Here is a 24,354-nt window from a genome sequence, read left to right as displayed (position 1 = left end):
GATGTTTGAGGAAAGAATTAAAAAGAAGTTGTTCACCCATACGAGATGTTTGGCTTTTAATCGGGTTTCATTGGAACAATTCAAACATTGAATATGAAGTCTAAAACATTAAAATATTAAAAACTAATTCACGTATATAGAAAAATGAGATAATTAGTAATTTAATTTATTTCACTATTCAATTCTGAATGACTCACAGTCACTTGTTACCACGAACCGACAGAAATCTAGGCGCCAAATGATGGAGCACCCTATCCTAAATTGTTCATTATCGTAAGAGGGTCAAACATTTTGGTTTATCAAGTTGAGCCTTTATTCAAAAAAGACTATATATTCATCGACGGAACCTTGGTTTGAGAGCCACAAATAATTGCTTCATTTATACTGCATTCATTTGAATGAATCCATCTATAAAATTATGTACAACTGTGGTCATTCAAATAAACACACTACCAAAATGATCTATTCTAATTCTTGGTTATAGACCAGGGACAAACTGTCCATTGTTTTTATTCAAGCAAAACATTCCGAAGAAACTTTCATCGTTTGACCAGCGATCTATGAAAGATAAGACAGGAGGGAAGTGTTCTTCCGAAGATGAAGAAAATGTCTTTAGTTTTTCATTGTAGCACAATGCTTGTGTTTTGATGTCCCATATCCGAAGCTTGCTGTCTGAACCAACTATGAAAAAGTTGAAGAAAAATGTTTTTATATTTTATGACATGAGTTCAGGAACCTAAAATTCACATCTCTGACGATTGACTTTCGTAAAAACAAGAGAGCCCCGGGAAACTAACCAGCCTGTACCATCCCGAGCGCCATAGGATAATCTTTCTGCGTGGACGAGTTTGGTACAAGTAACAGGGTGATTTGTAAAATAAAGCGGGAAAAATAATTAATATATGAACGTGAATAGAGGGTAGAATATATGCTTACCAGCATACAGAAAATGTTCTCTTCGATCGAAATGGAATTGTAAGTCGTGTGAATTGTTCACGTGACCTGCATATGAACAAACCGTCCGACGCATGCGCATATCCAACGTATTGATCTGTTAAAATTAAAAGTCTTTAAAGATAAAATAGGTAAATGCGTGTAAGTGAAACAGTTATAACGAATCTGTTGACAAAAACTCAAGAGCTTTTGAAAATATTGATTTGGAACCCAGAAAAGACCCCAGAAGGGTAAAATCAGGCTTCATCTCGAGTCAAGGAATGATCTCTCAGTGACAAAAACTAATAATCTCCGCTGATTCAAATTACCTTTCCATTCCAGTTACTCGAAGTAATATAATTTTCATCGTGATGAATTTTCAAACAATCAATACAATAATCAGATGCATTAGAACAGGTCACGCTACAAGTGTCAGTTCGCTGATCAACAATACTTATGGCACCAGACTTTAACCCAACAGCATAACAAGGTACCTGCGAAAATCGTAAATTGGATTGTATCACTGTCTTTAGGGTTCTTTGGATAAGACCTGGGAACATAACCACAATATTTTGATACGAGTATGGGAAAAGTAAGAACAAAGTAACTGGAAAATGAATCTAAATTTATGAGCCAATCAGTGGGATTGCTAGTTTTAAGAATATATAGCTTCAATTTTAAGGATAAAGAATTTCAGATTAATGAAACTTTCATTGATCATAAAAATTTAAAAATCATGAAGAAAAATACTTGTGTGAATGATTCGACAGCTTTCGGACGGTCTGTGAGATGTACAGACTGTGTTAGGGTCAATGTTTCTGAACAAGAAATCCTCAGCTTTTTTGCAGATTCACCTGAAACACAACAGTCAAATCTATGTTAAGGTGTACATATTCATGTAAATGGGTTTCGATTTAGATCATAAATATACATTAAGAATAAAGGTATAAACTGGTATAAGACTGCAGTCTTACCGACAACAACTCGTGACGAATGGAATGGGAATCTGGACCAATTACAGCAATTCCATGTCACTCCATGTTTACACGTCATCACAGCATTACCTAAATGAACACAGAAACTAATAATGGGAAACTACAGCAAATAAAATTCAGAATTTACTTATGAGCTAAATGAAATGACAAAAAAGTAGCCGGTTTTGAATGGAGATTTTGAATAGTTGCTTTTTGACATTGAAAAAAAATATAGATTGTTTATTTCTTAATTGGGAAACTTTCTAATCCGTTTAAAGAACCTTAATAAGGTTCTTGGGACGACACGTTTCCAAATGAAAGACAGTTTTGGTTAAATACTCACATCCCTCATCTTGCTGATGGTGAAAGATTTTGGCAAACGATTTATATTGAATGAAGCCTGGTCGAAGTAGTTTTTCTGTTGTGAACACATATCTAGCGTGAAGAAGAAGAATGCTTTGTTAAAAGAGTTTCAGAGCTGGAACAAAAATGTCATAGGCTGAAAACCTTCGAAAAGGAGTCAGAAGCCATAGAAAAACAAAAGAAGGAACTTTACAAAGAAAATCACCAAAATTAATAGAAGGTTAGAAAAAAATTCCAACAGGAAAATTTTTAATAAGTTATGATCATTAGGTGAAACAAAAGTCACATGGTTACAGTTTCTCACTAGTTGACAGCATGTCGAGGAAATGGACAAAGAATCAACTGCACATAACTGTCATTCTAAAGAACCTACACAAAAGATGAATCATGCCAAGGTGACCAATGAAATGTATTGAACTATAAAACAAAAAGGGTTAATAAAATAAATTTCCATGAAAAACTGGAAGGCACATTTTTATTTTCACATTGTAAAAAAAAATTCCATTCTATATTTTACAGAGATGATGCAAACTCAAGCATGGAAAAACAGGAACGTGAACAAAACTTACATTTTTATATGAAGTAACAAGACGGTTGTACCAGGATTCTTGTCTTTTCTCCAGTTCAAAATGTAGTCTCTTATTGGAAGACAGCTTTGTTGTGAAAATATCATGGCTATAATATAACAATGATGTCTGTAAAAATACCGGTGTTTGAAAAAATGTTAAAACTCGTCACACATATGAAAGGCAGGAAGCACAAACAAAAAACTTGGGAAAAAGCACAACCATTTCACAATAGAAAGAAGAAACATAATGACGTATAAAGAACAATTTTTCATCATTCCCAAGATTTCTCTGCAATAATGCACCTATCAACCCTTGGCAGTGAAGTCAGCTTTTGTGGAGACTGGTAACGAAAATAGAAGGAAAATTCTTCTGGACGACGGTATTTCAAACACAAGTGTGGGACTGCTCTTGTGAAAAATGTAAGATAGATACCCTTACATTGAAGCGATAAAGTAACATCAACTTAAGCAATTCGATCGTTAAAAATACTTTGTGCTCCACCGCAAAGACATTGGGAAATGTATCTAGAGTTTTGGCGGGAATTGGCTTAGTTTGATTTAGTTGCAGTCTGAAAATGCAGTTGGCCAAGAATAAATCTTCATTGTAAATTTGTTACCAGTCCCCTAAAAAGCCGACCGCGCCACCAAGGTTTGATGGGTGTATATACGATGTTGTTTTGTTCCAACTGCAATCAGTTTTAACAAATTCATAATGATAGCTAAGTAGAAATCAAACCTGTCCCTTCTGGCCACGAGTACATTCTTGCCATTTGAGTTGAACTACGGAAGAGAAATTATATTATTATTAAAAAATAATACATCCCACATTCAAAAGAGGTAGTAATTCAAAAGCTGTAGTACAACTTTTGCTGATTCGATTGATTTAAAATGAAGTTGAATTAAATCTAAGTAATGAAAAACAATCGAATTGTCTCTTTGCTGACAAAAAGTTACTATATGTTAAAGAGTTTGAATGATTTAAAAACGACCAGTTTTTTTACCTTGATGTAATAAGATATGGACGAATCTTCTTCAGCTCCGTTTAATGGATTAGAAAGAGGAATTTCGATGATATGTTGAGGTTTGTATTTTAATGAATGAAATATGGTTTGCATAGAAAGCCTGAAATGGGAATGAAGTAAGATTATTGTCAAAACATTGAACAAAGTACACCCTAGATTTGATTGAAATTCATAAGAAGACTCTTCTAACCTGATGAGAGCACTATCTTTTCCATAGATATCTCGCTTCCAAACTTCATGTGGAAGATTAAGGCTTGCTGACTTCTTATTTTTGGTGGCAGCATTCGTCTCCTACATAATTTGAAACAACAATATTCAAAATTCTTTACAATCAATGAAAAAAATCTTTGGCATATGATGGAAAAAAGAAATTGAAAGTTTTGCTCGAGTATCATACATTGCTCAAAAACGCATCTCAACACATATATAATTAAGATACAGTCACTAGGTTTTACCACTCTTTGGATGACTTTATTTTGTGGAGAGACAAATCAGAAGATAGAATCTCTAATGACATCTGCAAATTTAATAACCAGAATCAATAACAAAGCCAATGTGCTTTTTAGGGAGCCAGGGGGAGGGGTTCTTCGAAAAGCGTAAAAAAGCGTACATGGGGGAAGGGGTCGATCAAGAAAATGTAAGTACGCTTTGCAAATTTTTTCAAACTGTTTTTTTCCATTTTTTCTTAACCTTCTATGTAAAATATCGAAACCTTATAAACCTTTTAACGCATCTTATTTGTGTTATCCATATGTCAACCTATTCTAATCTTTAACTTTCTTTAACTTTGATCTTGTCTTGAAGAATTATACCATTAAAGTCAAGACTGAACTTGCGTAAGTCAATTTCTGCTATAAATTCAAAAAACCTTTCCTAAATGGGGGGGGGGTTAATCAGGGACCGATGAGATGGAGTTTTTATAAGATACTCTAATAATTGGTCATTTGAAGTAATAAAAAATGATGCGTTCTTTAGAAAAAGTAACAAAATTGTTTTATTACCGGTTAACGACCAACCAAATCAAATAAGAGCTTGTAAAAACTCCATCTCATCCTAAAAGGGAAAAGGAAGGGAGGTCAAATTTGTCTAAAGAGTTTGAATGATTGAAGTTAAAATTACTTTTACAGCGACTTTGACTTTGCTCCTTTTAGATTGGATGTGATCTTTGGTTATCTTGAAATACTTCTTCTTTTCTTCATCATAATAGAATCCTGGAATTTCACGCACTAAAAGAAAAATAAAATGTGAAAACATGAAGAACAGACAGTCAAAAATCTTGACCAGGGAGGGGTCATGCAGTTGGTACAAAACATCTGCAAATGATGACTAACTGCAAAATTGAAAATTTGAAAGTACACCAACCACCCCTCAGCAGTTAGTACCCAACAGTACTACTGTAGACTCCCGATTATTCGAAGCTCCAAGGGCGATAAGAATTTACTTCGAACAATCGGGAGTTTCAATAACTGAAAAATTCGATTTCCCTCCAGATTTCCAACTTGGAAGAAATTGAGGTATTGTGGTTCAGCTGAGGGTAATAAACATAAAGATTTTCACTTTTTTGAGAAAGGATAAATTTGAACAAATTGTTGAAGAGATCCCGTTTGCTTCAATTCTCTGGACTGAGAGAGAATATTAAAAGCTTTTGAAAAAATTGCTAGAAAGAGTGTAAATAACCATGAGTATTGAAACCCAATTTTTTGAAGAAAAAAGTGTTTAAAGGCTTGTTTTGATTGAAAGGTCTGATGATGCTGAAGTAATAAAAACAAGTGGGACAAGATTAGAAAAAAGTTTTGAAAAAAAGAAAATACATTGAATAAAAAAACATTCCTCAAACAGACTTTAACTGATATTCTTTCGAATGTTTTTATGTATATAATAAATAGAAACGTTTTTTATCTTATAATCAAAACATTCGATTGTAAATCTGCTCGAAATCAACTTTTTTTGTTTACAAAAGCAATAAATGTGAGGTCACATCTCGAAACAACTTTCGATCTTTTTTTGCAGGATATCGTTGCATAAAAAAGTAGCTTTATAGATTTATCTGACTCAGCATGAAGACACTGCCTAAAATAAGCTCCTTTTATTCCCGTAGAAAATCTTTAATGGTAGAAAACAACTCAACGATCTCCCAAAAAGAAAAATTCAAATAACTGAGGGTGGTTTAGCCTATAATTTTCCCAAGGGGGATAGAAATCGCTTTGAATAACTGAAAGTTTGAATAACTGAAAGTTTGAATAACTGAAAGTTTGAATAACTGAAAGTTTGAATAACTGAAAGTTTGAATAACTGAAAGTTTGAATAACTGAAAGTTTGAATAACTGAAAGTTTGAATAACTGAAGTTCGAATAAACGAGAGTGTTTTTGCTTGAGTTGGGTAAGCAGATCCAAGCAGAACGTCTCACTTCGAATAACCGAATTATTGGAATAAGTGCAGGTTCGAAAGACAAGGTTTCTAAAGTAAGTGCAATTGACTTTTGACAGGTTGACATTACCCCTATTAGCACTTAGTACACCAAAGTAATAAATGCAGTTGTCTTTTGCCTATTCTGTACTGTTTTAGAGGTCCTGAATGGCCAGCACTCAAGGTGATCACTATTTGAAACCTGTTAGTGTGCTAAGCAGCCCTTTAATCTATATTAAGATACACTTAAATCCGAACTTTCCCATTCTCGCATAAAGCTTTTTCGCTAGCAATTTTTATAATACAACAATTCTTATTCCCGCCTTTTCTGTATTGATCTTTCAATTGGTCAATTTTCAGCCTTAAAATGAAAGCCATGAAAACATATTTTTTTCCTTTTTCTGATCTTCTTTTCGAACATTCTTAAGAACGTTTTAAAATTGAACACTCATTCACTTTTTCTTTTTCAGTTTTTAAATATCTAATTTTCAAATTTCCAAAACTATTTAAAGTCTTTCAAACCTTTGAATGTTTCTTGCCCGATGGCTACCAACAATGCAAAAGAATTTTCCGTCAACGGCCGAAGACCTACACTAGCAGCCAAAGACCTTCAAAACTTTAAATCATGGTTTTCCAGCGGCCGAAGACTTACGTTTTGAATGCGTGATTGATGCTGCAACGGCCAAAGACCTATTTTAACGGCCGAATACCTGAATTGAAAACCAAAGACTTGATGCAGCAGTCTAATAACTTTGTGGAAATTTGTTATAACATCTTGGTTGGACAACCATTAAAATAGTGCTCAATACTTCGTAGAGCGAATCATAAATTATATCTTTCGAAAATTCACAAGGTTAAAAATACATTACGTTAATAAACATTTGTTGAAAAACATAAAAAGCGTCCCACTGGACACTTGAATCTTTTTAAAGTTTTATAGTTTTTCATCGCCTAATTTGTCATAATTGCTTTTAATCATTTTTATCGCCTAATTAATTTGTCATAATTGCTTTTAATCATTTTCTAAGATTTTTTACGATTTTCTCCACACTTCAAATCTGTACATAATACAGTTTTTTTTTTAAATGTTTTTACACATCTGATGATTGCGATAAGCATGAAACTTCAAGTAATGTATTTTTTAACCTTGTGAATTTTCAAAAGATATAATTTATGGAAATTTGTTATAAATCTTTTTTATAAATTCAATCAAGATTTTTATATGATGTTTCAATGGGAAACAAATTCAGTTAAAAGATTTTAAACTAAAAATAATGATAATAATAATGCCAATAACTCGTCTCAAACTACCCATCTTTTGTCTTTGATACCGCTGTAATAACTACTGGACCATTGCAACTGTTGCCTTGCCGAGTGGTTCAAGCTAGTTAACTGACCCTAACTTATCTATCAGGCATTCGGCCGGTGACTTGCTAAATCAGGTCTTCTGCCGTTAAATCAGGTCTTCGGCTGTTAATTCAGGTCTTCGGCCTTTGATTCAAGGTCTTCGACCATTAATTCAGGTCTTCAGTCGCTAGCATAGGTCTTCGTCTGTTGACTGAAAAGAATTTGCAGCAATGATGGCTAAACTACTCCTAGCATAATAATAGTTTTAAAGATACTCTTGATTATGGTAGATTTTAGCAATGCAAGATTTTCTTTCCTTGTGACTAAATTTTTAACCTTTCTCGAAAAATCAGCTTGCTAAAAGTAGCGAAAAATTGATTTAGATAATTTTCTTGAAATATATTATATTTATCTTATGTATTTTTTCCTTTGAAAATCCGCCGACGTTATTTTTGCCAAAAATAAAAATAAAAAAATGGAGATTTCAAAAACTTTGATTTACTTTTTCTCCTCCGACCTTGACCTTCAAAAAGGAATACTTAAACAGGAAAAAAAAAGAAAAGAAGAGAAAGAGAGAGGGGTTAAATGATCTAACACAGCTGTGCCCTATTTTGCCAATGTAAAGATACTTTGATCCTTCCTTTAATGTCAGGGAACTTCCCCATGGAATTTTCCTATCCACAAAAAAACAAACTAAATTATATAAGTCTTTGTGTACACAATGGGTTTTCTTCATTTTTTTTCGTTCTTTTTTAATCGCTTTTATTTAAAGTCCTTTATGTGATTGTTAAAATTCAAGAGAATAAGATATAGATTATATATAATTAGATATAAAATAGGCATACCAAAAAAGTAGGATGGGGGAACCTAAGTGGGAACCCTTAAGTGGGAACCCTAAGAATGAACCGTAAATGGGAACCTTCGTCAGTCTAACATATACACATATCAGTCTTTATGTGTACCTTTTTATGGTTCAGTTTATTTTTAGTGTTTTTTATCCATAGACTCAATCTATAACAACATCTTGTACTTTATTCTTTTGCTAAAAAATCTATACTTTAGGAAATTTCATAAAATCTTATTTTATTATTTCCTCCGATTTCAGATTTTTAAAAGGGAAATAAAAAGAATTTAAAACATCAATTTTATTTTAATTTTTTTTCCATCCTCCTGTCCAAAACTTTTCCTCATAATGTCCATAAACCAGAAAATAAAAAAATAATTGTCTTAGGATTTTTCCTTTGAAAAATACAAGAAACGTCCTTTTTATCTAATTTTCCTTAGGAAATAAAAGACATTTTCTCTACATGATTTTCCTTGGAAAATATAGGAAAATGTTTTATTAATCATAATGTTCCATTCAATATAGAAGAAAACTGAAGCAAAATATTGTTGTTCATTTTCTTTAAAAAAATATCTACTATTTATTGCATGATTTTGAGTGCAATAAAGCAATATTTTATGAGTTCCGAGATTTTTCCGTAATATTGTAAAATATTGGTAAAATCTTGGAACAAGTAAAATATTGAATATTGCACAAGATAAAACAAACAACACCTCAGAGAGCCTCTAAATAGTATAGAGCGGTTATTGATTTGGATAAGACCAGCTTTTTCAGCAGTTAGCATCATAATAGCAGCATTTTATTAAAAATTATTAACTGGTTGAAGTAAAAGGTCAATACAAGAAAATGCGCTATTTTGATTGGTTCTCTAGCGGTCAATATAATACGGTAAAGACCACTTCAGCGCTTTGGTCAAACTGACAATGATTTTGAAAATAGAAAATTTTCATAGAAAAGTTTCATCAGTTTGAACATGATTTAAAAAACTGACGTTGCAATGACTTCTCATAAGAAAGTGACGTCAGAATAAATTAAAGAAAATATTGGGTAAAAAAGAAACGAAAAAACGAAAGTGCATTTTTTGAACAGAAACACACAAAGAATGTTCACCAGTTAATAAACATAATAATATAACTGTTTTCTTGGTCAATACGTAAAATATTGACCCTATCCTGCCCACAGACCTCGCAAGCTAGGTCTGTACTTCGGCTGCGGTCAATATTTTACCGTATTGACCTCCAAACCAGTTATTATTGTATTATTATAGCACACCACCTCTCATAGTAGTTAGTACCCTAAAATTACTATTTGATTGAGTTCAAATTTATAGTACACCAACCCTTACTAGGTACTAACCGCAAATTCTAAAAAAACAAATATGACCAACCACAGTACTGACCGTCATGATGTCTGGTGCCAACTGCATGACCCCCTGAACTTGACATTAGGAGAGTTTTAAAATACGGATATGAAAAATCAGCCATTTTCAACTCAATTAAGAAAGATAAGAAGTGAAAAAAAGTTAAGTGTTATTTTATTCTACGTAATTTTAAAGATTCTTATTCATAATTTAGCCAAAATCGCTGTTTTAAAGTCATAGAGTTCATAATCTTCAATGGGATGTCATGCAGCTTGGTAAAATCTGTGTGTTTTGCTTTTTATATAAACTAGCCGTTCCAGTATCGAGACAACTTTGCTTTGATTAGATTTTTTTCTCGCTTTGCAAGCTTTAAATGTACTGTCCAGCAGGCTATTTCTAAATCTCTAAAACAGCTCATCTAATAACATGAAAACCGGAATATGATTCTTCAATGAGAATCAAAACTATAAAGTGCACTGTTCACAAACAAAAATTTGTCAGATCCAACGAAATTATTAATGGCACTGTCATCATTGACAATCAAACAAAGGATTTTCTGTCAAGAACCTTGTAAACATTCCAATAACCTCCATTGAAATGATGTGCTGTTGTTAAGTTCTACCAAATTTTGAGGATTGAGCGGAGAGCGCTCGCAGAACTCTGACAGCTCCTGCGCGGGTGACTAGCCGTATTGTATAAGGGTTGTGAATCGCTCCAGACTCCACCTCAATTTGCAAGTTGCTAGCAAAATGAGAGATACTCTGAAAAACCCTAAAGAGACTGGGTTGTAAGCCTTATAATATCCCAAACACACCACACAACCTGCTGCCCTGCGCAAAGCTCTTTCTTTCCTTCTAGTTCTTCTTATGTAAATGGTGCCTTTAAAAAATCGAACGTCAAACAATCAAATATTCTTATTTGAATTGCCTGTCAAAATCAAAACATCTTTGTTTTGACTTGCTGGTTCTTGGCCAGTTTTAATTTGTTTTCTTGACAAATTAGAGAAATTTGATTACCTCTGTACCTCTTTATCATTGAATATCCACTTGGTTTTGCAAGGTAAGTTTAATTCACTAAAAGAGCACTCTTCCCACTCACGTGACTTGCAAAAACCTCTCATTTATTTGTTTAGATGCGTTAATTTGATCAACTTCAGATTCTAGGTCCATGTTTCGGCTTTTGGCAACTATTTTGCTGTTCACTTCTAGCGTACCATTTTTCGCAGTCCTACCTACCTGATCGAGAAACGTTTCGTGGCTTCAAGCAAAACCGTTCAAGGTCATTTTGACAAAATCACTGTTTTAAAGATGTCATTTATTTATATAGCAAATTTCCGCTTGGGATAGAAGTTAAAGGCACACAATGTAGCAAAACTGCTTTGCTCACAAATTGGCTTTTCAAAAAACTTTAATCTGACAATCATTTTCTCAAGCAAAGAGTATGCGGAGCGATTCTAGCTTAGGGATAGTGCTGCAGATCCTTAGTAGATAGTATTCAATTATCAACATCCGTATAAATTATTTTCATATCTGAAACTTTTGCAAAAAAAGGAAAATAAGAAAAGTTTAAAATCTAAGATTAAGAGTCTACTACATTTTTAAACCATACAGGGGTATTGACGAACTTTTCAAGGGGGGTCTGCGCCTTGATTCCAAGGCGTTTTTGTTCATTTTTAAGATTTTCCAAGCAGTCTAAACTTAAACTCCTCTATCAGGATTATAAACTAGGCTAGTCGTACCTCTTTTATCTTCCCCTTTACAACAATACAATGCTGACAAGTTGACACAACACATATGTACATTGACAAGTAATCCCTGAGAGAAGTATTTATAGAAATCTGCAACAAAACAAAAGTGGTCTCTTCTACTGATTGCTTCCCAGCGCTCTTTCGCAGCTGTTTATCAAATTTCCACCAATGAGGTTGCTGCATTTCAAACGGCCCTTCTTTTTGGCATCCGTGGCCTTTCAGGGCCTTGAACAACGGGCGGCTGTAAAATCCCACTCTTCATATATTCAGTATATTATTCATATATTCATACAATCAGTGATCCATGGCTTAGGTTTTTTCTCATCTTCAATTTACTGAAGAAAGCGGGAATTTGATGCGAGAGTTAGACTGTCAACAAAGTGCCATAAAAAATCATTGAATAAAATCTTAAATATTTTCATTTTGAAGAATAGGTGCAAAAAAGTGAAACATAGAAAAGTTTTATTTTTCATTGCATTAATCGAAATGGGGCATTTGGAAAATTTTCTATGGTCAGTTTTTTATACAAACCCCTGTAACTATGGACGAGCACCCCGTTGCTAAGATGTTGGCTTGAAATCGAAAATAAAACCACTCAAAATGAAAGTAAAATCAGCCCGTACTCCAAATCCTATAATCTTGATAAACAAGTTTAAGTCTATACTGCCAAGGGGGTTATTAAAGGTTTCCAGGGGATCTCTCATCATAAACTAACATCAATAGTAATTTCCAGACCCTCTTTCACAAAATTTCACTTTCCATGGGTGTTGACCCCTATTTTCCAGGGGATAGTTTATCATCTAAAATTTCCAAGGGGTTTAGTGAAAGAAGTTTGTCAACACGCCTGTTCAATTTTTTTTGGAATAGCCTGTTTTTACTGGTTGACAAACAATATCATCCACCAGGATGCATCCTCTACTATTTTCCCCCTATTTTCTTCTTTCCTATCTTCTATCCTGATTTTCTGACTTTCTCAAGTGTTTGCCTGTACCGATAAAATAGGTCTCCAACCCCGGCATTTATGCAAGCAACTTTGGTTTACAAACACAATGCCTAACCGTTTGCGTCAACAAGACATGACAGAATGCTGTCATTCACAAATACTTATAGCTTGTAATTTACAGACCTCTATTAAGAAAGCTCCCAACCCTACTGGTGCCCAGGATCCCTACGGCTACGGGATCCTAAGTTAGGTCTCAGGGTAGGAATGCCCCCCGGGGGGGGGGCAGCTGGGCAAAAGGACCGACGGGTATGTGCGGGTCCTAAGGGTACCTTTTCCAATATGTTTAAAATGCACTGTAAGGGTCGGAAAAACTAGAGATGCACTGTAAGGGTAGAAATTTCAGAAAATTCTTGAAAAATCTAGATATTTTGACCAAAAATGCTAGAATTTTGACCATTTTTTGCACGAAAAGGATCGAAAATTTGGGGGAAAATGCACTCTAAGGGTATGATTTTCACTGATTTTTGCTGCACTGTAAGGGTGCAACTTTAAAAGCCAATTTTTGGCCCGCACATACCGTCAGTCCGCAAACCCAGTGCCCCCCCCCCGGGGAATGCCCCTAAAAAGGCCTTTGGCCTTTATATTGTGACTCTCGAGCTCCAACCCTAACTCTATTAACTGATAATAACCAAACCCCCTCTAGGTCCGCAGATTAAAAAATTTCACTCCATCCTGGTGGATGATATCGTCTGCCAACCGTTTTTACTCCTCGATTCACATACCAAATTTGAAAAATCTTCTATGTGGCCTTTTTTGCAAACTTTAAAAAACTGATTTTTGTCCTGGTTTTGCAGAACTTTAGCTTAAGTGCTTGAGTGCAGCATTGGGTATGAAGTCCAAATATGCGTATATTTTATATGAAGAGTTATGGCTATACTGGGATTGATAGTTTGTCATTTTAAAAAATAGCAAATTTCAAAGATTGAAAAACAAATCATTTTTGACCATTTTTTGGCCACCAAAGGCTTTTATTTTTTATCTTGTCTTTTATTGGTTTTCTTTTGTAGATTACTTGTGTCAGTGATGACTTGGACTTGGGCGTCATTTCTTGAAAATGAAACACGCAGATTTTACCAAGCTGATGGTCAGATGGTATGGCAGTACGGTACTACGGTACGGCAAATGGCATGACAAAAGAAAAGCAAAAAAGAAGAGAGGATTGGAAATGAAGGCAACTAAACTGGCTTGAGTCTTCTCAAAGTCTAATATAAAAACGCAATAAAAACTTACTACTAGCTGTTTGTTGGTTTGTTGCCGTGACCTTCAAATTTTCAGTTTTGAATGTTCGAGAGATCAGAGTTGCTTGGCTTGCTGCCAAGTTTTCCAACAAAATAAGTTCAAGCCACTTTCACTTTCGCACTTTCGCGATTCTAAATTGACCAGCATGACTAGCTTGCGACGGCATGATAGGCTTGTGTGAGTAAGTCTGAAAACTGGCTAGTGCCTCAATGCTGGTGCAAAAAACAATCAATAAACTGCATTTTGGGTTTGTTTTGGTAAAAGATTTTTCGGAGAATTTTCGCTCAGTTCAGAGTTTTATTTTCAGGTGCTTTTAAGGCATCAAAAGAAATACTTATTATTCAGGTTACAAATCAACACAGAGAGCTTTGTCATACAAATCTTTAGACATGGCCACATCACCAACAGTTTCATCTCCAAATGGAAAGAAGCTCGTTAAGACAAAGAGTGGATTAAGAATGATCAACATCATAGAGGATGAAAGATCTCCTTTTGAAATTGAAGAACCCATTTGGAAGCCTGATTCAGATGTAAATATCTCAAAACCTTTGTTTTGTGGGTCCCCTTTTTTTGTTTTTTGCTGAATTCAAAGTTGGTATCAGACTTGAAACCTTGCACAATATAAGTAAAAAAGGGAAAATCGTTTACACCTTGGTTCTACCTAAAAGCATTCTCCAAGCCATTATCACATGAACAATGGAACCAATGCTCCATTTTTCTTGTTTAGTCATGATAAATTTTGTCTGTACATATTAACATTCATTGTGTACTAGGCTATGTTACAAAGACGCTAGGCATGCCTAAAACAATGAAATGATTAATGGTAAGGGCAGATAACAATTCATTTTCAATATTCTAGGATACTCAAGCTTTAGTTTAGATACTTAATTAATTAATTATTTAAGTTAAATAATTGTTCACTTATTTTTTCATTCGATTTTTATTTAATATAGTTTGTTTTATCTATAAAACCCTTTTTCAGACAATCAGGATTTTCCATGTTGGTATCGATACCAATTTAGGGGGATTGGCCCGCCCCTTTTTTTTAATAATTAGGATTTTCAAGTTCAAGTTGGTATTGATACTAAATTAGGGGGTGGTGCCTTCTACTTTCAAATCTCAAAAAGTCAGGTTTTTGGGCCATGGGTTGGTATCCTGGACCCTGACCCCCTGGCTGATACTTTAACAATGCTATTTTTGTAGCAATATGCCTTCCACCGTTTCGCATAGCCCTCATACTTTTTCCTTGTAGAATCTCTAATTATTCTATGGATGGTAAATTTATAGTTTTTAAGGACTTTTCCTTTAAATTTGCAAAATTTGTTTATGAACATTGTTGAGGAACTTTTTAAAGGTTATGTTGGTGAATTGAATATTATAGTGATGTTATATGTCTTTTGCTATACTAAGAACGGCTTGTAACTTCAGACGTAAACAGGGTTTCTTTGAGCTTTCACTTAAACTGTAGCACTTTATCAAATATTAACGGGTGTGCCAGACTTAATTTACCCTCTTTGAAGTATAATTTGGCCAAGAATTTTTCGAGTTTCAACTCTTTTTACATAGAATGCACCCACCCCCCCCTGAGCTTAGGGGGGGGGCTAAACCATTTTTGCTTAATTGGGGGCTGTATTTTTTTAAAAATACTGGGGGCTAGCTTGCTAGGGGGCTGAGTGTTGTGTAATAGAACTGGGGGCAGAGCTGATAGGTTGAAGATATTTTAAATACTTTAATCGTAGAAATTTTAGCGAGACTAATTTTAGCGTTTTAGCAAGTTTTCCCTATTTTCGCTAAAATAAATCTTGCCAAAACACGCCGAATCGCCAGATCGCTAGAATTTATCCACCCGAAATTTCTGGTTATATTGCCTTGATACATTTTTTATAAAAAGGAAGGGTTTCAGTGCACAAAGAAATGCGAGAAAACAAATTCAATCAATAATGTAATACGAGTATTCGCTAAAATTTATCCACGAAGAATTTTTTGAAATCGTGATTCGCTAAAATAAATCCAAAAAAATAAAAATTTTCCTGGCACGCTAATATACGCTAAAATTAGTCTCTAAAATTCCTACGATTAAAGTAATGTTAAAAATCTATGCTGTGGGGAAGCTTTTATCCCTATGGAAAAAATAAATTTATTGAGAATTTGCATGGAAAATTTCTTTGACATTTTGCTTTGTGAAGGTGGGGGCTATGTTTCTAGAATTTAGCCGGGGGCTATTTTCCTTAGGCCCCCCTGAAAAATGCTGGGGGCTGGACCCCTCTGCACACTATGATTTATAGAATCAAAGCTTTTTCATTAGAAATATAGTGATAAACTTAGATTTTGATAGATAATTTGTCTTTTTTTGTTCACTGGATCAAAACTTTTCTTAAAATGAAAAAAAAATCATTTTCAGACGTTATCATGTGATAATTTTTATTGCATAATGCCATTATATACTTCTAATTATTGGATTAAAAATCGTATAAAAGATTAATAATCTATTGTCATTTTATAATATAGTGTTAACTCAGCTCAGAACATTGCTTTTTTTCTAAGCATGTACTTTATGATAAAATTGGGCAAAATATCAAGAATATTCTGAGAAAACTACCATCATGGAATTTGGCAACAGAACCTAAGAATGCAATTTCAGAGCATTTTTATGCAGAAAGACCTCTATATTTGTTTCAGTTTAAAGTCTTTTTTATTGATAAAAATCGTTGAGAAATCACTTGTCCGGACAATTTGAGGAATGTATATTTAGTCCTGTAGCCCTTCTTCAAACCAAAGAGGATTAGAGAAAAAATATTCTCTAACAGCACATTCAGTTGATTGGAAATAATGCGCTCAAAAGTCTTCGGAGGGGGTTGGCAAAAGGCTCCACATGACTGTAGTTTCAGGTTTCATGGTCGATCAGCTGTGAGACAAGGAAGTATTACCAGTATGATATTTTTCAGAGTATGACATGTAACATTTAGAGAAATAAAAGAATTTAGAGAAAATGATTCCCATTTTAGCGCGGAAAAACTAGACAAATAGGTTCCAATTTTTGGTTTGAGATTTAGATCAATCTCTATTTCTTCCATTTCAGCAAATGATATGTGACAAATGTGGTGTACGCTTCAGCTTCACGACCAGAAAGGTAAGCGATTTATTTTGTGATATTAAATAATCGCTTAAGTTAGGTCAAGTTGAAGTCATTCTCGGGTGCTTTGTACGCGCGGAGATGGGCTTAATCTTTCATTAAAGGGAATTGCTGGATCAGGCTTCTTAGAGCAGAATAAGGGAAATTTTACTTTTGACAGCTTGAAATATTTTGCAAGAGATGACTAAAATATTCCCTCAAAGGTCCATGCGTAAGCAAATCCGGTCCTGCAGTCGATGACCCATCTATGAAATACTCATTTTATTTTAGCATCATTGCAGAAGATGTGGCAAGATTTTTTGTGGCTCGTGTTGTACAGCCAAAGTGTCCTTACCGCGATTAAGCTTCGTGGATCCTCAACGTGTTTGCACGGACTGTATCAATGTGTCCAAAAGTGAAAGTGAATTATTCAACAATGTGCTCCCAATTCTATGTAAAGGTTGGTAAATTGTTTACTTTATATTCAAGTTGCTCCAGATTTGCTGTTTTGTATTTGATGAGTAATATTGTCTGAATCTTTCAAAGTTATAAGCCTTGACTTCCGTGTAAGAGATTGGGGTTCTCACTCGGGGCCTCATTGTTGTTTTCTTCATCGAAAGAATTATGCGCTCACTATCTTTCATGAAGAATGTTAAATTGCCTTTTTATTTTAGGCGCAGAGTTTCATTTGAATGACCAAACTGATGTCGTCAGTTGTAAATTGGAGGCAAAACTTAACAGGTTTCCATTCAAAAGTCTTTCTCTTTAAAAGAAACTGTTTAACCCCCACCTTGCTTACACGACATTTTTGAACAAAAGATAACAACTTTCTACCTCTCCAGTGCTGCGCAAGCACAAACTTCATTTGCTATTTCTGCTTTGACAGCATAAGAAACGCGCCTCTTTCCTAAAATATAAAAAAAAGAATAAGAAACCTATTTTTGTAAGTTACGTCATTGAGTTACGGTAATTTGCAGAAGCAGCCGGCGGAGAGATCAGAAATATATGTTCTTATATTCCAGGAGACCACATGTTATGACCTTCAATTTTTTATACAAATGATGTGTTCTGACTTCTTTAAAATCTTTATCGGATTATTTGTTTCCTTGAACCAGAGAAATGAAATGGAATAGGAAAACAGCTTCTCTGATTAGCCAAAGTGTTTTGATTGTTTCTATTGAAAAGAAGACAAGAAAAGAAAATTTGCCGCTTTTCTATATGCTATGATCATAAAAAAAAGAGGAATTACGTTTTTCGTTTTTAACAGATTGCTTTCAAAACTTTCAGTGTGAAGTAACAAATTTCACACCATTTTGTTGCCTGAAAAATTCTCATCACCTGGTACATGACGAGCCGTATTTCCATTGTTTTCAAGAAGCTGTTTTCCATCTCTTTACACTTCTCTGCCTGAAACATGAAGATTTACGTGTTATCCTTATGCCTAAACTTACTTACTTACTTCTAAAACAAGAACTCGTTAGAAACATACTCGAAGAACACATTGGAAAAAAAGATCACCTCGCCGACTGCTTTTAAATTTGGTACCACTAAGACAACTGATACTGTTCATTTTAGCAAATTAATAAAGAAACGTCTCGTGATTTAATGAATTTAGTAGGAATCTTTTGGGATTCTTTTTAACAGGAATTTGATTTTCACCACAAGCAACAAAGTGGAGATGCAAGAAACAGTTTATTTGAAAGATATCACAACATTTCAATGTCTCACTGATCCCTTACAAACCGACAAAAACGGTATATTCATTGCATAAATTACTGTATCATCAGAATCTTCCATTGTTTTCCTTTCAAGTTATGTGTTTAAAATTTAGATTTCCCTTATTCGAACCAATCTCTTCCGACTTATATGCTGAGGGTAACAGAAGAAATGTACGTAGAATTGAAACTTGCAGTTGTGGATGTCAACCGCGAAATGAATTCTGCGAAATAAGTCTTGCATTTTGAAATTATATTCATCATTAATTATTTTGAAAATTCAAATTCATTTCAGGCAAAGGAAAATTGGTGGGTGTGAATATGAAGTACATCGCAGATAACACCACACGTGAACTCAAGATGCAAGTTAGCAATGAAATTAGAAATCAAAAAGAGAGTCTAACCTTCCTCATCATGCTACAAAAGGTATTATTCTGGTTTTCCGTCAATTTGTTTTTAATGAGATATCGATTACACTTTGGGTAATGAGAAGTTCCGCCGCTAATGACCTTTTTTGTGGGCTGATTACTTACGACCCCCCATTTCCGACAAAACTTCAGATTTAACACCTATCAGTTAAGTTTCGAATGCAGCATGAAACTCACTTTGTATCTGAAAGAATACAATAAATGATCAAGTTGCAAAGAAGAACAAAGCTTTTCTATCATATCTGCAATGCAAGGAACGGTTGAAAGGATGACCAAACCTGATTCAATGTGGTAGTTGGGTTTCAAGTTTGGAATGAAAAAATGCAAAGCATTCCGAAAGTATTCAAAAATAGTCTTTTCGAAGTTGGAACAATATTTGCTAAGGGTCTCGGGAGTTTTCGACACTTCTTCTTTTTCATCAAAATAATCCTTTTACAATTTCTTCTTTATTTGTTTGTTTGTTACCTGGTGACTCTGGTAGAGGATGTATACTTCATTCACACATTTACTTTTTTCATACCTTTCAGGCCATGAAGATGATTTTCGATGCGAGTTGATTTTCATTTTTGGAACTTTTGTACTACAGTAGCGCAAATAAAGGTTTTATTTTTTATGTATTTAGTAATTTATAGCATTTACATTGTTGATAATATTTTAAAGCCAATTCTTAATTGGTGTTTCTTTAAAGCTTAGACATTGGTCCTTGGAAGCCCTAGCTCAGCATTTATGATAGAGGCTCAGCTATAGAACCCATCTCGAATCTAAATGAAGGAACTTGAACAAGTTCTTGTTGGGTACATCCGAAACCTAGATTTCGAAGTATTTCTTCACATACTTTTCCCCGTTTTTCTATTTGATAATCTCCCGACCCTTAACTTGGGAATTTTGAGCCAATGGTTGAAAACGAGTACAGTCGAGCTTCTAGTGATTTATTTCAACAAACTTCACTTTTTTAGGGTTTCTGGGAGCTTTTTAGGTTAAGCAGATAAGTTCATTCATGAAAGTCGTTTCGGATGTTTGATATTATCTTTTGTTTAGAGATTTCTTTTTTATTCTAAAAAAATGTGTTATCTTATGTGTAGGATATTGAATACCAGGTAAGGCGATATATATTTTCTCCTACGCTTCCCTCTGGACCTTGGTTTTGTTTCCATCAACTCGAACTTTATCCATCAATATTGCAAAACTCTCATGATAAGTTATCATAATATGAGTAGAGCGTGGGTTCTCTTGGTCAGAAGCAAACGAGCTGTCTTTTCTTTGTTTTCTTTTCTAAACACCCGCTGAACTGATATCCAATAAATTTGCCAGATTTTAGATTTATATTGTCTCAAAAGTATAGCTTGAAATACTTCTCGTGGTTTGCAAACTGGCAAATGGCAAAAGCATCTTTTGAAAAAACAAGATTATATATTTTGACGATGGTGGTTTTTTTTCTTCCAACTGAAATCTCCCAAGGATTTTGACCAAGGCTAGATGTTCATAATTTGTTCTTAGGTTTTGACAAAGTCTCAGCTCCATTTTCATATTTTTATAAAAATAAGCGTGTATTACCTTCCAACTTTTTTAATAGCCCTTGTAACATTTTATATAGGTATAGTGAAGCCTTGTTGTTATTTGACTTTTTTACAAAAGTTTTTTATTGATTCTAATTATTTCTTATATTCATTTGAATTTTCTCTAATTTAATTTATGATAAGATAATTTTTGAGGGAAAACAGCAAAATTTACTACAACTATTTTCTCCAAATTTATTTGCATAAAAATTAGGACCTCTCAATCAACCGGAGTTTTTCAGTTTCTGAAAATAAACAAAGGAATCGACCGCAAAATTATAAAATATACGAATACATGTTTAGAAAGTTAGTTGGCAAAACTGTCAAAATTCAATTAAGAAATTTCAAATTCGATACTTCCGGTAAGAGACATGGGAAAGTTTGCATAATTTTGTGGCCATCTTTTTTAATATGTTTGTTCAAAATTGACGCCGCCAATAAATTACTCTCCTCTAAATCGATTTTCAGTCTAAATTTATTTTGGTTGCCATGTCAACTGGTCAGCTTTTCGCAATAAACACAAAGCACACGATTTGACCTATTTATAGGGCCTTTAAAAACCACTGAAACAAGCATCGTAACCAAACGAAAGATTAAAAACCGATAAAAGGTTGAGATGACCCTTGAGACACAACCTCTTTCCAAAAAGGGAATCTATTGTACGGATATCATGAACACGTACTAATATCATTATGTTCTGTTATGTTGTTCGGAGTAATAGGGATGGAGAACCATCGCAAGACATACGAATAAAACAATGCTTTATTCTGTTGTTTTATTATATCCTATTGTTTAATCCATTAGAGAAGAAGTGACTAACCCAGCACTAAAGTTGTTAGAGACATCATTTATTCAGACAAAGGATAATGGTGTATGTTTTTTGAAGTAGTTAGTTCCATTTTGACACCCCTGTCTCATTTATTCGCGAGAATCTTTAGACAGTGAAGTGGAAAGCATGAAAAAGATGTTTTCCATATGCTTTTTGTTTATTATACACTACAATTCAAAATTCTCATCTGAATCCTCAATCATAGTCCACCCCGGCCGGCTGAGGATGATTTTGGTCGATCTTTTCTGTTGGGAGGGTCTCTAACGAATCTGAAAAGGTTGCATATTTTGAGAGCTCTACTGAGCAATATCCAAGGAATATCACGCTTGTTTGCCGTACTTACCTATGACAATTCAATAGTCAGTTTTGCACAAATTTATGAACTGGAAGTCGAATGATGATTTTCAGATGTTTTCGAGCTGACATCTTTAAAAATATACTGTATTTACCTATAACAATCCAACAGTCCCCCTAACAATCAAAAGCGCCAAAATCACAAAAATTGGATATTGCCGCGGTAAAGCTACTTTTTTACGATTTTGGCGCTGTTGATTGCTGTTGATTGTTAGGGCGATATTAGATTTTTATTACGGTATATTTTTAAAGATGTCAGCTCGAAAACATTTGAAAATCATCATTCGACTTCCAGTTCATAAATTTGTGCAAAAACGAGGAAAACAAACAAGATAAGAAGAAGAGTCATTAATCAAAACTGATAATGGAGGGAGTCGTCAAAATAATTATTGCCAAAATAGATCTTAATCGTTGACCGTTATTTTGACTTTTGTGATTCATCATAAACATGTAAAGATTCATTGTTTTGTTTTGTGTCTAATTAATTGTCATATTTCTTTGCTAATGACCCTTCAACTGGACAATGACCTTTTGATTTAATGAGTAATTTTAAACAGTTTTGATTGCTCTTTGTCTTCCTTACTACATCATTGAGCAGTTTATTTAAGTATAAAATAATACTCCTACTGAGTGATGGTTACTGCAATCTGATCGACTGGTGATAACCAAACCTTAAAAAGACGAAATATTGGCGTATTCTTCAGATAAATATTTTAATTTGAAAGAGACCCTTATGTAGACATTCGAAAGTTTTTCTTACCTTTTGGAATTTGAAAGATCAGAAACGGACTCTCACAGTTCACTGGATATTACCAACCCCCATGTTTGTTTTAGAGCCCTTTTCACTTTCCCAAGAATGCACCAAGCAAAGAGTGTTGCTTTTAGAATAACAGGAAAGCAAATATCGGTAAGAATAAAAATTCCACTGCCATTGCACACACTAACAGCAGCTGGAGGTTCGGTATACTTTTGGTCTGTAATTTGAAAGTATAGCTTTTATCTGTCTCTCAAAACGGACATGAAAAGACGGCGGGTAAAGGAGAGGTTTAATCATCATTTCTAATCACCTTATCTATTTAATTAGGCAATATTGGTTTTAGAGTCGTTTGATCAACAAAACCAAACTTAATTGTCATGATTATAATTGACGATCAATCTAACTTTTTTTACCTCCACTTAATTGCTCTTCAGCCTTCGGTTTGCTATAAAAAGTGACACGCCACTTGCACTTCATTGCAAAAGAGCCAGTAGTTGACGAGGCTCAGTAGATGCTCAACTTATAGAGTAGATAGTTTACAAGAAATTTATAGGCTGTGAATCGTGAGTGTATTTCAAATATTTGACTTGAGGTTTAACCATCTCTTCCACTTTTAGAGTAAACGAAGAAATAACAATGGAAGCAAACAAAATTCTACTGGCGATAGTTTTTCAAATCATAGTAACGAGTGCACCATCAGCAGAATGTAAACCAAAGATGGCTGGTGATCGGGAAGATCTTATCAGCAAAATCGCTACACAAATCTCTCAAGATGGAAAAATTAGCGAGAAAAACAATAAACTACTACAAACGATAATGAAAGACCATCCTGGCCAGCCATGTCGAGCTGTTCCCTTCAAACAAACTGTTCGACATAAAGATTGTTCACCAGTAGTTATTAACAATAATATGTGTTTGGGACAATGCATATCGCGCACCGATCCTTCCGTCAACGGAGAACGTTCGCAGAAAGTTACCAAGTGTGTTCCAACAAAAAACTTAAGAAGAGTAATCTCTTTTACGAACTGTGACGATGGAAAGGAACGTGTTAAAGAGGTCCACATAGTTGAGTCCTGTAGTTGTAGGAGAGTAAAAACTTAAATCTTTCCATTCGCTGGTGATAATGGCGACGTTGCTGAATCTTTGTTTTAGAGACAGTTTCCACTGACTTAAGAATTGTAAATATTATTTCAAAAATTTTTATTTTTGTAATTAAGTAAATCTTCTTCAAGAATTTTAAGTTTAAAATCAAGAATGTGCAAAGTTTAATCAAAGAAATGCTTTGCATGAATTATCAAATGTCATGTGTGCCGTCAAGGGGAGTGACACCCGGAATCTTTTGAGTTGGGAACAATACTTTCACTTTACGACCGACCACGAAAATTTCTCAGTATATTTTATCATCAAAATGTTGGAAAGATATTTTCGAGAGAAGAATAGTCATCTTGACATTCTTCTTACTAGAAGTATAGGTTTCAGCCTCATTGATTTTACATTTTCAGCAAATAATTCGTACTTTTCTTCGGGACTAAAATAAAATAACAGCTGGGAAATATCACCAAAAATGAATCTACTGGAAGGGGATCTGACATTTAACCTGTTGAAGATACCATAACTTATTGGAATCAACAAGTTGGCGCAAAGTTCATGTTTTAGACAGTAAATGTATATGACGTCATATCAAACTGTTTCGCGCAATTACTTAGTGGACTCAGTTAACCAACATTAAAATCTCTCTATCTCGACTACCCTCTAGTTCTGCTCCCTTGAACTTTTATGAACCATTGAGTCTGCAG

At 34.2% G+C, this 24,354-nt stretch overlaps 2 protein-coding genes across 3 annotated transcripts; one reads left to right on the top strand and one right to left on the bottom strand.

Moving 5' to 3' along the window:
• Positions 1-39: 39 nt before the first annotated feature.
• On the bottom strand, positions 40-13,952 carry LOC136811092 (DDB1- and CUL4-associated factor 4-like). 2 transcript variants are annotated; one of them, XM_067067692.1, is made up of 13 exons: positions 13,799-13,952; positions 4,980-5,086; positions 4,051-4,151; positions 3,840-3,960; positions 3,575-3,618; positions 2,840-2,945; positions 2,644-2,687; positions 2,251-2,342; positions 1,908-1,997; positions 1,684-1,787; positions 1,263-1,427; positions 937-1,051; positions 40-681 (listed from the first exon to the last, which is right to left on the bottom strand). In XM_067067692.1, coding segments are annotated over exons 1-13 (1,293 nt in total). In that variant the 5' UTR covers positions 13,800-13,952; the 3' UTR covers positions 40-478. The 2 variants fall into 2 exon arrangements, with proteins under 2 accessions (XP_066923793.1, XP_066923794.1); XM_067067693.1 differs by lacking the exons at positions 4,051-4,151; positions 13,799-13,952 and having other exon boundaries at positions 4,980-5,065.
• A 119-nt stretch (positions 13,953-14,071) lies between these two features.
• Positions 14,072-20,460, top strand: LOC136811094 (zinc finger FYVE domain-containing protein 21-like). Its single transcript, XM_067067695.1, has 7 exons — positions 14,072-14,337; positions 16,887-16,937; positions 17,211-17,379; positions 17,594-17,660; positions 18,564-18,673; positions 18,930-19,060; positions 19,590-20,460. The coding sequence occupies exons 1-7, from the start codon at positions 14,197-14,199 to the stop codon at positions 19,617-19,619; spliced, it is 699 nt and encodes a 232-aa protein (XP_066923796.1). The 5' UTR covers positions 14,072-14,196; the 3' UTR covers positions 19,620-20,460.
• The last annotated feature ends 3,894 nt before the right edge of the window (positions 20,461-24,354 follow it).

Source organism: Clytia hemisphaerica, unplaced genomic scaffold, assembly GCF_902728285.1.
Source record: "Clytia hemisphaerica strain Z4C2 unplaced genomic scaffold, Clytia hemisphaerica genome assembly, whole genome shotgun sequence".
Classification (NCBI taxonomy): domain Eukaryota; kingdom Metazoa; phylum Cnidaria; class Hydrozoa; order Leptothecata; family Clytiidae; genus Clytia; species Clytia hemisphaerica.
The sequence above is the reverse complement of the archived record's forward strand: the minus strand, read 5'-3'. Positions and strand labels throughout refer to the sequence as shown.